The sequence below is a fragment of the Mirounga leonina genome, unplaced genomic scaffold (genome assembly GCF_011800145.1).
Source record: "Mirounga leonina isolate KUSES-001 unplaced genomic scaffold, KU_Mleo_1.0 Mir_114, whole genome shotgun sequence".
Classification (NCBI taxonomy): domain Eukaryota; kingdom Metazoa; phylum Chordata; class Mammalia; order Carnivora; family Phocidae; genus Mirounga; species Mirounga leonina.
Window position 1 is genome coordinate 4877156 of NW_023270265.1, and position 15220 is coordinate 4892375.

The 15220-nt window shown below is 42.0% G+C and overlaps 1 protein-coding gene across 13 annotated transcripts in view; it reads right to left on the minus strand.

The window, feature by feature from the left end:
• Positions 1–15220, minus strand: part of KCNMA1 (potassium calcium-activated channel subfamily M alpha 1) — a 725292-nt gene that overhangs the window by 32443 nt on the left and 677629 nt on the right. For 10 of the 13 annotated variants that reach the window (XM_035022513.1, XM_035022505.1, XM_035022592.1 and 7 more), the window contains 2 exons: positions 5342–5455; positions 463–593 (listed from right to left, as the gene is read on the minus strand). In XM_035022513.1, coding sequence (XP_034878404.1) covers positions 463–593; positions 5342–5455 — 245 coding nt within the window. Of the gene's footprint in view, positions 1–462; positions 594–4504; positions 4586–5341; positions 5456–15220 lie in introns of all 13 variants that reach the window. The other 3 variants (XM_035022600.1, XM_035022616.1, XM_035022608.1) reach the window with 1 other exon arrangement.

Genomic DNA, 15220 nt, shown 5'->3' on the forward strand with positions numbered 1-15220 from the left:
CAAGACAATCCTCTTAAAACATAAACCAGATCACATGACTTGCCAGCTTAAAACCATCCTTCAAGGTCTCCTCATTGACCTTAAGAAAAAAACCAAAGCCATGACAATGGGTTTCTTGGTCTTATAGGCCCAACCTTGCCTCATCCTCTCCTCTTCCTCTCTCACTGTGGCCCAGCTACAAAGGCTTTCTTTGGCCTCCTTAGATTGCCAGTTTCCTTCACCACCAGGCCTTTGCATTTGCTTTCCTTCTTTGAGGGGGATATTCTTCCCCACAAAATCTCCCCTCTTCCTGATCTTCCTCACACTTTCAAGAATTCATAATCAAAGGTTTATTTGTACAACAGTTTGGTATCCCCTTCTAGAGTGCAAGCTTTGTGTGGTCATGCTCTCCCCAGCTCCAGTCCTGGGCCATTGATGTTGGAGGTTGGAGGTGCTCTACTCCCATATCCCGCACCCACTCACCGCGCTCATGAGCGAGTCCAGGACACTGACTGCAAATGCTGTCCCACATGCAAATGGCTGCGTGAGGTACAGTTCTGTGTCGGGATCATCATCATCGTCTTGGTCCAAAAACTGAACGTTAGTATCATTCACTAGAAAAAGTGTAAAATGAGAATTAGCTCAAAAGACCACACACGGACAGTGAAGCCAGAGAAAGAGCAGGCTACTGATTTAGCAACACTGAAGTCACTGAAAAGGAGAGAAAAGCATGGGAGAAGCTGTAGATGAATCTTGGGGTGGGCGCCAGTGGACTCAATGGACCGCTCTTATGTGATTGTTCAAGCTTCCCAGGCCTGGTGAGCAATGAGTTCAAGCAGCCTTGATCCATGGCAGACCACTGGAGAATGGCTGGACAGTGCTGGTCAGTCCTTTGGTATAGTTTTAGAATCATGACCGAAAAACACTTCAGGGTGCTTTTCGGTCGCCAAGTCCTTTGAGAGATGGACATATTTCAAGGATGAGTAGCCATGAGTAGCCATGCTGGGATGCTAAGTTTAGCCACAGGAAAAGAAAGCAACTTATCGAGACCGGAGAGCAGGAGACTAGGAGCACAGCAAAGGCGCATAGCAAGGAATTCGCCTGTAGGCAGGACCTACAGCCTGCCCGGGGTCAGCCTGGGTAGGGTCTGGTGTCCCTAGCCCTGAATCCAGGCCCACCCCGACAGGCCCTGTTTGATAGAACAGTGACCCCAGGTGGGATGGATCCCTGGCTGTCTCCGTCTGCTTGCTGGCAAGTACTTGCTGTGCATTCCAAGTTGCATGGGGACGCCCACGTTCTCCCTTTCCCCTTCTACACAGCTCAGTCTTTTATGTCCTGTGGCTCCATGACAAGCAGCATCTGATGCTGTAGTTCGTTTCCATCTGAGGATTCCTCAAGGACTCCTCTGGCAGGCGGGTGCAGACGGATTGGCTGTCACTAAGATGTCTTCAACTTATTAAAAATTAAATGACAAATTAATTTCCATTCCCATCTTGGCTTCAGAAATTATCAGTGTTGCAGAGCAAGTAATAGGGAAGAAAGTGTGTGGTGGGGGAGGAGATGAGCGCTCGTGGTTTCTGGAATAATTATGGTGCTTTTAGGAAAAGCATAGATGAGGTTTCCTTTTTCTGATTCCTTTCTAAATGTATCAGTAGTGAATTCTCTTTCCTAGAGCTATTGTTTTAATTTTTTTTTTTCCTAAGCGTAACTTTCTGGATAACTTTTTCTTTCAACCTTTGCTTGTTTATTGTATAAGGCAGAGTAAATGATAATAGGATAAAAGGCTAGGCATGGAATTAGTTTTAAATGACACCGTCTTGTTTCCCTAGAGAAAAATTTTAATGGAGGAACATCTTTGCTCAGTAACACTTGAATTACAGGCTAGTGGGTAAAAGTGCAAAATGCGGGATCTGACAAGTAAGCTTTGAATCCAGGCTCTGTACAAACTCTGTATAAGCCTGTGGCTTCATCATTCTGCACCTTACTTTCTCTCTCTATAAAATGGGAGAGTTACTAGCAGCTCTCATGAGATTGTCAGGAGGCTCCTAAGGGATTGTGCTTGGTGAGCCTGGCCCAGGACCTTGACAAATATTAGCTGCTCTCAGGTTCGCCTGTCTGATTAAATATTCTGTCTACCCTACTACACCATGAAAATTCCCACCTTCCTTCCGCCTCTCTCAGAAGCAAGTAAGGCCTTGCTCAGGAATCCTACAGGGTCAAAGTGGAGCTTTTCCCCTCCTCCCTTCATTTACCCAAAAGCACATTGGAGGCCACAGTTTTGGCTTCTTGCTTTGTGAACCAGAAAACATGAACTCTGGACAATAATGCAGAGGAGTGTGGTTTTAATTACTTAGAACAACCAAGGATGGTGTGTGCATTGACACTCCAAAAGGGGTAGCATCTGTTATCTCTTTTCAAGGCCATGGGGAAGGGCTGGTAGTAGACTTGGAGGAGAAGTGGCCACAGGTAGGGAGAGATGACTAGATCATCAGCGAGCCAGGCATGTCAGTCATTGGAAAAGAGCTAAGGCAGGAACCAGGGTTCTGTGAAAATCCTGTGTCTCGTTCTGGGAGAGTCTCATAGGGAGAGCAGACAGTGTTACCCAAAGCCTATTTCACAGAACAGTAATTATATGGTGCCAACATGTGATTTTTTAACCCCTCCCCCAATGTTTTAGGTCATAGATAGCTGGAAACCAGGTTAAGTAGCTTTAAACAAATGTCCTTCTTGTGGAACTTCTAGAAGCTTTTGACCCACTACCATCAATTGAAACTCTCCAAGTGGATGAAGATAGGAATATACTATACAGCTTTAAAAAAAACCTGGTATCCTCTGTGCTTTTTAGAAGGCATTTTACTGGTTTGGCATTATGCAGAACACATCTCAGAACATGCAGGTAAACAGTAAATATTTGTGGGGGTGCGGGGTAGCGAAGTGGTCAGACGATGATGGTATGTTTGCCAAAGGTGGTATGACCACCAGGAAAATAGGGCTTAACACAGAAGGTAAGGGTGATGTGTACACATGGAAGGTTCTCTGAGCTCACAGAAGAAATCTGGTGAGGGACGAAGGCTTTGGGAAATTCAGTTATGCTAACTGAATGCCTGCATCATTGCCTCAGATTTGGGGCACCAAGCCTTCTCTTTCCTCTTCTCCTAATCACAAATCAAGATATCCTAGTTAGTTGGTAGCATACGAACTCCAAACAGAAAAAGAAATCCCTGGCAGTAATGATTTTGAAATGCCCCTGAAGGTTTCTGAGATGGAGATATTTGGATGAATTTTCCAACCAGCGGTCTGGGCTGCACAAGCTCCCTGGGCCTCTTACAACCCTAAGGTCCTCAGAAGAGCAATCCAGAAACCTAGGCTTTTAGCCAACTTCTCTAAACATGAAAAAGACACCTCTCCTACTGTTGGAAACAGAAAATAGTGCGATACTCCTTGACCTGAGTGATTTTTTCCTGATAAATAGCTACGTCTACAATAATGCAGTGCTGAATGGTGGACAATTTATTCCTTAGTTTCCAGACACCTCACAAGCAAGATTACTGTGTTAAAAGCCTGCTCTCTTATTTTGAAATATATTTTGGGGCCAAGAGAATGGCATGTTCATTTCATTTGTGAGTCATTCCAAGGCAGGTGCTCCCCACCTCTCTATCCACCCCTCGGCAGAGCAGTACTTTTGCTGTCTCTATTTAGAAGATCAATCCCCAGTTCTGAGACCTGCTGCTGATGGGTGCCTTTTACAGAGTTATTAACCAAGTCCCAGGGAAGTGTGAAGGGCCTGACAAATGTAGTCATGACCAGAACCCTTCATCTTCCTGGTGAGTCCACTCTGAATCTCCGGGAGGCTCTGTGCCAGCAGGGTGGGGGTCAGAGCACAGACCTGTGCCTCAGTGGCTGCTAACCTCATCCTCAGCACCCTTCTTGAAATCTGGCTTTCATAAGAAAAGGTCCCCTAGGAGCTGGCTGCTTTTATGGCCTCAGAACCAGAGCTTCTGAGAAAAGGTCTCGTAGGAAAAAAAGAAAAAAAAAAAGGCAAATAAAGTCAGAATAAAGGAAAATAAACAGCTGGAGGGAAGGCTCCGTCTTAGGTTTCTTATCTTAAAATTTTTATATTTCTCCTTTGACTTCTCTGAGAGCTGTGAAGACATGTCAGTCAAACTGACAGGGTGTTGGAAGAGGAATATAAGGGAGAAGGCGGGAGAGCAGGGGGATACGGGCGGGGGGGAAGGCCCAGGCCAAAGAAAATGAATTAGAGCAAAGATGCTTTAGAAGCAACTGCCAGGTCAGATGGGTGTGATCAAAGGTTTACTGATGCTGTGTGGGGAAAAAAATCATTAAGAAAGGCCAGAACAAGACAGTCGATTCCAACCAGAGCCACAAATAAAACACATTCAAAGCAGTGCCATGGGGTAGTCTTTCTGTTACAGCCCATGAAATAAAAAACAAGCCGATGATAGTTGGAAACACCAACAACAGAACAAAAGGAGATACCGATGTGAAGGAAAACAGTGCTTCTTACCCAGTTCAGTTATCATTAGAATGTGCGTCCCACTGTTTTTTTCCTGATTGACTGATACCAAAGGCAACTTGCCAGGTTTAGCTAATTGGATACAGCATTTAAGGGTTGGGGAAAGGGAGTGGAGGAAAGTACAGAAAAAGAAGAGCATGAGGGAATAACAGAGGACACATTGTAACGTAAGGGGACCCAGCACCATAGGTGGTTAGTATTGTCTTGGGGGGAAGAGACCACTCAGCAGCTTTGCAAATTCACAGATGGTAGGAGGGAATGCCATGGCTGGGTTAAAAGTTGGGTTCCACTGGCCTGTGATCATGGTCGTCCAAACCCCATCTTATTTTAGGCCAGAGTGGCATTAGCTGAGAAGTTCAACGAAAATAGATTAAATGCCCATTGTCTCCACCCAGTTCTCAGAATGGGTTTGGCTTAGACCTGAGGCTTTGTACCTCAGTGGAGGGCTCTGATTGCAGAAGCTGTCTGGAGGTGCTTCCAAGGAAAATCACCAGGAAGAGTCCATGGATTATGCCTTTCCTCCTTTCCTCCCCCTTCCCTAATTTATGCCCTAATCTCAAATCCATCATCTCAAGCTCCGTTGAGAACAGTGACCAGCATGAAGGAAACTGTCTATTCATCTCAGAGGAAAGATAGATCAGTTTTCCTTTCGGTAATCTGTCATATTGCTACCCATACCTCTCTTCACTCCCCCCCCCCCCCCCCACCGCCAACAAGCCCTACTAGAGCCCTCTATGCTGAAGGAGCTAAGAAACAGACTACCCTCGTATCCTACATGGCTGGAAGAGAGGACAACAAAATCTGCCCAAAGCTGACATTCACCCCTACCTAGTTCAGTAATGATGGGGATGTTGACCCCAGTCGTGATGGATGGCTGGCGTAACATCCCGTGCACTGGGCTGTTATCTGGAGAGGATCTGTCCATTCCTGGAGGTGTGAACCCTAGTGGAAAAGAAAGAGAGAAGGGAGAAAAGTCAGAGACATGGAAAGCTTGGGAATAATATGAGTACAACATACATACACAATTAAAAAAAAAAGTAGTTTATGCATTATTTACAGGTCAACAATTGGCACTCTCAGGATAAACTCCGATGTGTTGCTTTTGTGAAGGACAAAGTAGGAGGCCATTATCAATAATTCTAACCTGCCTTGATAGCTCCCTAAAAATGAGTCTCTACATCAATTACTGCTCTTGCTCACAGATTTTTGTTCCAGGCAGACAAGAAGATTGTACCTCTGTGCCTCCATGTGACAGGAAATGCTCTAGCCCATGAAAAGTGAACAGAACAATGTATACCATTGCTTCTGGTACAAAGATTTGATTTTCTGCCTCCCATCCCAGACTGTGGCAACCATGGGAACATGGGTTCCTATAGAGAGGAAGGCTGGGCAGCAGCCCTGGACAGTAACCCAGGCTGTCTGAGTGAGTAACCCAAAGCATTCTGAGTGAGTGAAGAGGTGATCTCTGTTGCTTGAAGACACTGGGGATTGTGGTGGTGGTGTTACTACAGCACAACCTAACCTACCCTGACTATTACGGTAAACCAACTGATTACTTATTCTCTTGCCAGTGAGGGACTCAAGCCGGGTTTTTGACAGATTCTCGTCAAAGGGAAGTGGGAGGAAATCTGCTTGGGGACTTTTAGGAAGGGTTTCCCTGCTCTTAAAAAGAATCACACAGGAAGAGATTGTCTTTTAATTCACTGGGCATTGCTCTCGTGCCTGTGGTGCCTGGAATTGTGGCAGCCATCTTGCAACTAGGATGGGCACCAGCTGAAGACAAAGCCAGCTTAATGAGATTGGCTGAACAAATGATGGAAAGACTTAACAACAGAAAGATCTATCCTTGAGGGAGCACCTGGGTGGCTCAGTCAATTGAGCATCAGCTCAGTTTTCGGCTTAGGTCATGATCTCAGGGTCTTGGAATTGAGCCCTGCATTGGGCTCTGTGCTAGGCATGGAACCTGCTTGGGATTCTCTCTCTCTCCCTCTGCACCCCTCCTACTCTCTCTCTATCACAATCAATCAATCAATCAATAAAATAGAAAGAACAATCCTTGAGTTACTGAATTAAATAGCCTTAGAGCCCAAACCAACTGACCTCAGGATTTCTTACTACATGAGACTTTATATACAGTATATACAAATGAGATTACAATATACACTATGATAATGAGATTATGTATATATTTTATATATATAATAATTATATATATGTATATGTACATATACATATATATTTTCTTATGGTAAAAAATCCTGAGGTAGGATAGATTGGTTTTGTACACACACACACACACACACAATTTTATAAATATGTAGCTGATTCTTCCACAACACAGGTTTGAGCTGTGTGGGTCCACTTATATGCGAATTCTTCTTGATAAATATAATGCAGTCCTGTAAATGTAATTTCCTTATGACTTTCTAAATAACATTTTCTTCTCTCTAGCTTACTTCATTGTAAGACTATAGTATATAATACACACAACATACCAAATGTAGTTTCCTCGACTGTTTATGTTTATCAGTAGGGCTCCCGTCACCAGGATGTTATTAACAGTTAGGTTGTGGGGACTCAAGAGTTATACATGTATTTTCAACTGTGCAGGGGGCTGGCACCCCTCAACTCCCCCATTGTTCAAGGGTCAACTGTATATATTTTTCTTTTTGTGTAAGCCCAAATGAAGAATTTTCTTTTCTTTTCATTTGAAAAAGAAGTCCTCCTGACTACTGCATATGCCCCCAGCTTGTCGCGGGTCCCGGAACCCCCTGGCATGCCGAACACGGACCTCATATGGTAAACGCGGGCATAGGAACTTGGAAAGTAGCCTACTTGGTTTCTGATTTTTGCTGTTTGAGCTTCTCAGACCCAAATCCCAAGCACATATTAGAATGAGCTTGGCCCAACCACAACTTCAAGGCTGAACGGCTGCCTCTTTAAGGATGAGCATAGAGACCTATACACATGAGACATTTATTTACCTCATATATTCATTTGGCGAAAATTAATTTTATCAAGTGACGCACCTGGCAAGTGCTACCATCAACTCTGTGCCGGCTGCAAGACCCAGTTTGCTCCTGACCTTAGCACACAGGCAGACAGATGTTCACATTCACTTTGGTTTCCCTTCTTTGTCCTTAGGGGATTGGCTACGTGGGCTTATCAGTGAATTAAGGACTTGCAGATACAAAGTCACTTGCTAAGTTTCCAAGGATGAAATTCCAAACAGACCGTGAGGCCAGATCCCTGACTTAGTCTCCAGGAATGTGGCGATGTTGGATTGATTCTGCTTTACAGTACGTGTAAAGCTCCATCCATCAGGAATGAAATGACAGGTGTTCAATAATTGCCTGTTGTTTTCGAGGTGCATAATGCATGAAATGCCAGCAAAATATAAGAAGGTCTTCCTATTTTCTGCTCTCCTGTGTATAAATTTCATACTATTGAACGCCATACTTTCAGAAAGAAAAGTTTTATTTACTGTTCATTCTCTGATTGCCATTAATTTTATTCTTTGTGTTGATATGCTGTGCACAGGGTAAGTAATGTCGAGTGACAGTATAATTCTAAACTTTGGAATGTGTATTTTTCAGCCAACCACATAACCAAGAACACTCATTTTAAATGCTAGCTGTTTTCTTCCCCAGAATAGCGAAGGGGAAAACTAAACTGTTTTCATCAGAAGTTTCATTCAAAAGCATGAAAAACTACAAGTGACAGCTGTGCAGATTTGGTGGCTATGACGTTTTTGAATTTCTTCAACTTGACAAGTAAACACCTTAAATCGGTAATGCTATATGCATAATACATGGCCTGTATTTTGACATCCATCATCAAATGCTGACTTGAGAAAATACGGGTTTGTACGTCAAGGAATAGCACCCATAAAACAGGGAGAAATGCAGGTCACACGGTATTAGGAAAACTGTATTTCATTACAGAACCTGCAACAAGCCACAGCATCCTTTTATTTTATCTTATTTAAAGATTCCATTTTCAGCTGTGAAAAGACTCAACTCCTTTGCATGAAACCTTCATTTAGAAATGACATGCTTGCCTCATAGGCCTATTTCATTTTGCTTTCATATTCCATTTTCCCCTTCAGTCGCCAAGCCTGGTTCCATTAGCATCTGCAACTGACAAACTACGGTGGGTGTCCAAAGACATCTCTCCATTAAAAGTCCCTTCTCTCTCCTATGCATGACCCCAAGAACAGGGTGCTTTTGTTGGCAAGAAAACTTCAGCAATGATAATATCTCTTTCTCTTTTGCTACTTTTCTAGCTACATATTGTTCAAAGCAAAAGGCAGAGACAGAAGAAGTAGATTTCATCTTTTTGTTTCCTCCCCCCTTCCTATGGAGTTGTGTTAAAGATGAACAGAATTCATTAACATTGTTTTCTTAGAGGTCCTAATATGGGAAAACCTGTAGTTTGAAAGGACAGGGCTGACCCAGATTCCCTAAATGGCCTTGGAGAGCAGAGAAATGCAGGCGCCTTCCTTCAGAAGAGACGAGGCACTCTGGCCCTTGATGGCATTGACCCTATTCGTCACAGCTGCAGTTGATAAAGGGGCAGTTCCAAATTGTGTCCAGGTTTCCCAACTGTCTTACTCCCCACCCCATCATTGTTTGCTGCAGTGGATACATCTTTGGTTGAACTTTAAGTCTCTCCACATAAAACAGCACTCTAGTTCCGCACGTAAGAGCACAGTCACATGAAATATACTCCAGGGATCATAATCTACAACTGGAGAATGGTGAAACTGGCAAACTCTCCTTTCATTAGTTAAACTAACACTGGAGAAATTAATTTTAGAAAACAAGCGCTTATTTGGCCAGGAAAGAGGACTAAGAATGTTGGCATCTGAGAGAAAGGATGAGAAGTTCTTAATCAGGAAAAGATTCAAGCTCAATCAATCTTACCAAATTGGTCTCCTGATTCTTTACATGTGTCCCCATTCTCTCTGTTGAGCATGGCCATAGGCGGTAAGTTTGGGGCTAAAAATGACTTCCAAAGATTACATGATCTTGCTAAATTGAAGGCCCCTCCCCATTCCAATCCTCAGGGGCAGATGTGAGGGGCTTATGTTACCTTTCTGTTCTTTTGGCATTAGGCATAAATGGTCCCAATATTGCCCCCCTCCTAAGCATGCTCACTCCACATGCTGTATGAGAACTTTAGGCCAGAGACGGAGTTTTCTTTTTTTAAACTTCCTAGATTGTCTTTAGAATGCCCACCCACAGAGAAGAAATGGAGTAGATAGTTAAAAGTATGAACTCTGAAGTCAGATGTCTTGGGTTCTAATTCTGATTCATTTACTTACGAGCTACATAACTATGAGCGCAGCTCTGACTCTCTGTAAGCCTCTGCTACTTTGTCTATAAGCTGGAAGTATTTCATACATAGGGCAATTGTAAGGATAAAATGAAACCGTGTATTCAAAACATTTAGTATAATGCCTGGTATAAAGCAAGTACACAAAAATTTGACTACGGATGATAATACTTCACTAGGTATACAATAAATATTTGTGGATAGGTATAGCATCCATCACCACTTCTTCCCTATGGATAAAGAATTGAGGAAGCCTTTGGCATATTTTTTAAAAAGAATTTTCACGTAGAGTAAACCCTAGAAAATTAATGGTAAGGCAATGAGCACTGTGAATCCATTCTGGTAGGAATAATCAGATCACTTCAGTGATAAAAATGAATTTCAAAATATCTAAGGAACAAAGATTTTTGCATAGGGAGATGGTTAGGATTTTCTTTAGGTATGTTGAAAACTGGGGCCAGTTGTTAAGAAAGACTAAGAAAGTCTCTTAATTCCTTATAGCAACTGCAGAATCTCTCTGGAGCCTTCTTTTTTCAGACCTGATCTCCCACTACTCTTGATTATTTAGGGATATAAAACTTCCTTCTTGAGTTCCAAGGCTCCTAAAATGGTTTTTACTACTCTCTGCATTCTTTTCCAGCATTTGTGTTCCTAACCAGATGTGCCACTGTTGGGTTCAGGTGAACAAAATCAGCAGTGTCTAATGTTCTTTTCATGGTATCGGTTACTCCAGGGGCTGGTAGCACTCAGCCCCCACCAGGGAGGTTACCTTAAGTAACTTAAGTGACCTTTAGTTAAATGAGACAAGGCCATTTCAGTTAGGATAGCTTCAAGTTAAAGAATTTAACACAAACATTTGGGCCAACCCTAAGAAGTTTAAGGAGAAGAGATAGAAGTGGATACAAAGGAGATCACCAAGGTTTTGTTTTTTCATTAGTTGTTTTGCGTGCCTGTTGCGTGCTTGCATCTATGAGCAGCATTCAGGAGGCATCATGTGGTTATAGGGGGAAAAAAAAGGCTGTGGCTCAGACAAGATTTATACCATTGAGAATGGCTAGATTTCTAGACTTGGGTTGGGTTCCAGGGTAATGCAGAGGTGAGTGCATTAGAAAATGAGACTCAGCATCACTGTTTGTATGGAATCCAAAACAAAGACAAGAGTGTTCTAGATTGGGAATGAAGAAGATAGGTGTAACTAGAACCTCAAGAAAAAAATTCACTAACATTTATTGAGTGCTTACTATATACTGCACTCTGTTCATGTAATAACTTTAGTTCTCAGAACCATCCTATGTAGATACAACTATTTTGCAGATGAGGAAACTGCAACATGGAGAAGGTAAGTAATTGGCCCCAGGACACACCTAGGAATTAGCAGATCTAATTACCTGTACCCAGGTAAATTGACCCCAGGTCTCCTCCAACCCACCATGCCACGACTTTTATTATGCGTTAAAGCTGGACTAAGAACTTTTCATGGGCCACCTCGTTTATTCCTCTGAACAACTCCATGAGTGTTGGAACTGTTAACATCTCCATTTGGTAGATAAGGTAAGTAAGATTCAGAATGGTCGAAGAACTTCCGCAAGCACAACCAGCTGGTAAATGGCAGATCTGGGAGTTGACCAGGCAGGCTGACATCAGAGCCCATGGATAACTATGTCCGTGCTGCCTTCCTGCTGTGTGGGATGCTCCCTCCTTCTCAGGGGCTGACCCAGGCAGGCAAGTTGGAGGCCTGAGCCAGTCTTATGGTTTTGTTGTTAAGTCACAGGGCTTGAACTCACAACCCTGAGATCAAGACCTGGGTTGGTATCAAGAGTCGAACACTTAACTAACGGAGCCACCCAGGTGCCCTGAGCCAGTCCTACTCTTTTACTGTTTTCACTTTTAAACAATAGCTGATAACAACTGGGACCCATTGTAGTTATGCTTAACTTGCTTTGGTACGGTAGCATGCACAACTCAGTACATATAATAAATGCTTTATTACAGTACTTTTCCATGGGGGAAAACACAAAGTACTTTCTAAATCTTCTGTAGTTAAATCCCCAAGCCTTTCCAGGGAGAGAGAGAGATGGAAATTCTTATCAATCACCTCCCCTAGAATAGATGGAGAAATGAAGGTAAGTGCCTCTCCCACCCCCATAGATTTAACATAAAGGAATTGGTTCAAATGGTGGGCCAAATTATCTTTTATTGTGTGCATACAAATGATGGTTAGAAATCCATAGCTACGTTAAGCTAGGGAAATAAATTAGGCCGAGTCATCTAGCTTTGCTGAGACAGGTATTCAATATGAAGTTGTAAAAGGAAAAGATCACCGTTAAAAATGATCTATAAAGACATGTTAAAATCAAGAGAAACATCTCATATTACATCACCTATGAGATGAATTAAATTTCCTGTTAATGCCAGGAAAAAAACAATCCCAAAGTGAAATGTCAGATGAAGTGAAGATCAATAAAAATATTTTGATAAGTAAATGCAACAATGCTATTTAACACATGATTGGCAACTGCTGAAACATAAATTATCCAGATTTCCCATTGCTGCTTATGGGAAAATTATGCAGATTAGAACTTGATTAGGCTTATATCATGAGACTCAATTTGGACTTTTAATCTATTAAGCTCCAATAAATGAGGCATCTGAATAGCTCCCCTGAGCAAGTATAGTAATAGCCACAGTAGTCATTTTGCAGTGTGTATTCCAACACATTCCTCAGCAGCTGAAGTCAAGAAAATTCCATGTATAAAAGCACGACTGCTTCTGCTTTCTAAGTTGTAGGAGGAACATCCACACGCAGAGGCTCGATGTGGAAGACGGATTTTTGGAAAAGTCTGCAAGAGCAACCCAGTCAAGGGAAAATTTTAGTTTAACCTTGTAATATTTTTTCATAGTAGTTTTCAGGGCTTCCTACAAAGTTGGAGTCCCGGAGTCATGAAGCCCAGGCAGCTGACCAGTTGACTCAATAAAAAAATGGTAATTTAACAAGGCAGCATCTTCTGACACTGTCCAAAGGGCACTCCAACCCACCGCTTTCTGCTTAGGAACCTGAGGTGTGCTAGCCCGAGAGAGGGTGCTGAAGGACAAAATTTGCAGAGCTGGGGAGGGGGGCATGGCGGGGAATGCCCCTGCCAATCTCAACAAATAGCTCATATGCTTGGAGTCGATAACTGCCCCAAGCCAGATCCTAAAAGCAGAACTTAAAAACCATATAAATAGACAATTCTGAGAAACCTAAACCACACCTTTGGGTCTCCTTGGCCTCTACCAATCACTCTATGTTAGACTCAAGAGCTTTGGAAATCCTCTAGTCAATCTTCCCATTTCACAGATGAAGAAACTGAGGCTCAGAGCAAAGAAGTTACTATGCCCAAAGTCATGGAACCAGTTGGTGGCAGAACCAGGATAGATGATGCTCTGCTTCCCTCTAAGTCCTTCTCCACACAAGAAACCCATTCCACAATGAGTGGGAAGAGGCGGAGGGCAACCTTGTCCCCACCCTGGCCACAGGAGTGACAAAATGAAGACAGTGTGACTTCACAAGGTCAGCAAGATGGTCCCCCAAAATCCTGGGCACATGGCTGGTTTAAGATGAACCTGTCCCCCAAGCTGGGGTCAACCTATGCTCTTCCTAGAACCTGGTATAAAAGACTTCTTTTTTTTTTTTTTTTGCTGGGGTTGCAAAGCCAGAAGGAGGTAAGTACAGGGCTGCAGGTGACCATTTAGCCTGTCATGGGGCAAGTGAGTCAAGAGGTAAAGAGAATAAGATAGAGCTCTGACATCGTTCAAGCCTGTGGGCCCATGTGCATGAAGCCACAGGCACCACAGTTCTATGATTCCCTTTTTGTTTAAGCCTTTTCTAGTTGAACTTCTATCTCTTACAACAAAATGCTCCAAACAAAAAATCCGTCCGCTTGTCTGATTTTGTCTCACGCATGTCTGATTTTGTATTAAAACAAATAACTGTATCTTCATTTAAGCTTTGTATTTGTATTTGTATTTGTATTAAAACAAATAACTGTATCTTCATTAAGCTTTCCTTTTCACTTCCATTGACTACGCACAAGACCTGGGTCAGTGAGACCTCTATTTCTTCTATTTATAGTAAGTAACATTGATATTGTTGACAGTACTTTTTTCTAGAGACCATATTTGATGAATGTCTTGGGAAGTTGACTCTACCCATTGTGTAATGTACCTCATTTTTTTTTTTAGAATTTGTGTTTTGGGTCTGAATCAAACCAAAGCAAACTAAACCAACCAACCAACCAACCAAAGTTTCTCATAGCTGTTGCTCATTAAGTTTCTTTAAGCAGACAATGCCTTTCCTTAAAGTAAGCCTAAAGAGCTTACTGTCCCAATATCTATCTCTCAAAGGAAAGAGAAAGGAAGGAAGGAAGGAAGGAAGGAAGGAAGGAAGGAAGGAAGGAAGGAAGGAAGGAAGGAAGGAAGGAAGGAAGGGACAAAATTACTCACAACTCAAACACAACTAAGACCACAAATTTGGAAAGAAATCTAATATTTATCTGGTCTAATGTCTTCATTTGCCCCAGAGCTCATGGTGTCATGGTGAATTTTCCACAACTTCTCAATTGCTTTTTTACCCCCTCTGCATTCATCTTACAACTTAAAGATAAGACAAACTTTGGCGATACAAATCAAATAACTTAAAATTTTATGTGCTCTTTGGCCTAAGCAATTTCACTTCTAAAAATATGTGTACAGCCATAATTTCCTTATATTAAAGATTTGATTACAATAGTCTTCATTTGTAGTTATTAAGTAACAATGTTAAATTGAAAACAACAGGAATGTTCTGTTTTAGGAAACTGATTATGTTAAGTATAATCCAATAAATATAAGGCAGAAAAATATTTAATGACATAGAAAGTGGTCATGGTAAAATATTTGTGGAAAAACACAGGTTATATACTAATATATATGATCCTTTTTTGAGGGGGGAATATATCTACAGAAACAAGACTAATGTGTCAACACTAATACGTCCACATGGTAAAATTATAGGGAATGTGAGTTTTCTTCTTTTTGCTTATATGCACTTGCTAAATGTTCTAAAATGAATATATGTTATTTGTGCAATGAGAAAAAAATTATCAAAATTATAAATTAATAAAAGAAAAACTTGAAAGCTCATGTGATCTTTAGGAGTTGAGATACGGTGGATGGATGCACCCTGTTGAGCTCTAAAGATTCTAAATATTATTTTGAGATCTCACTTGGTTTGGAAGTTGGGGGAACTAAGGTTCTAGGATGGAAATAATCAGCTAAAGTTTACACATTAAAAAGTGAGTCTTCAGGGAGCCTGGGGGGCTCAGATGGTTGAACATCCAACTCTTGGTTTCA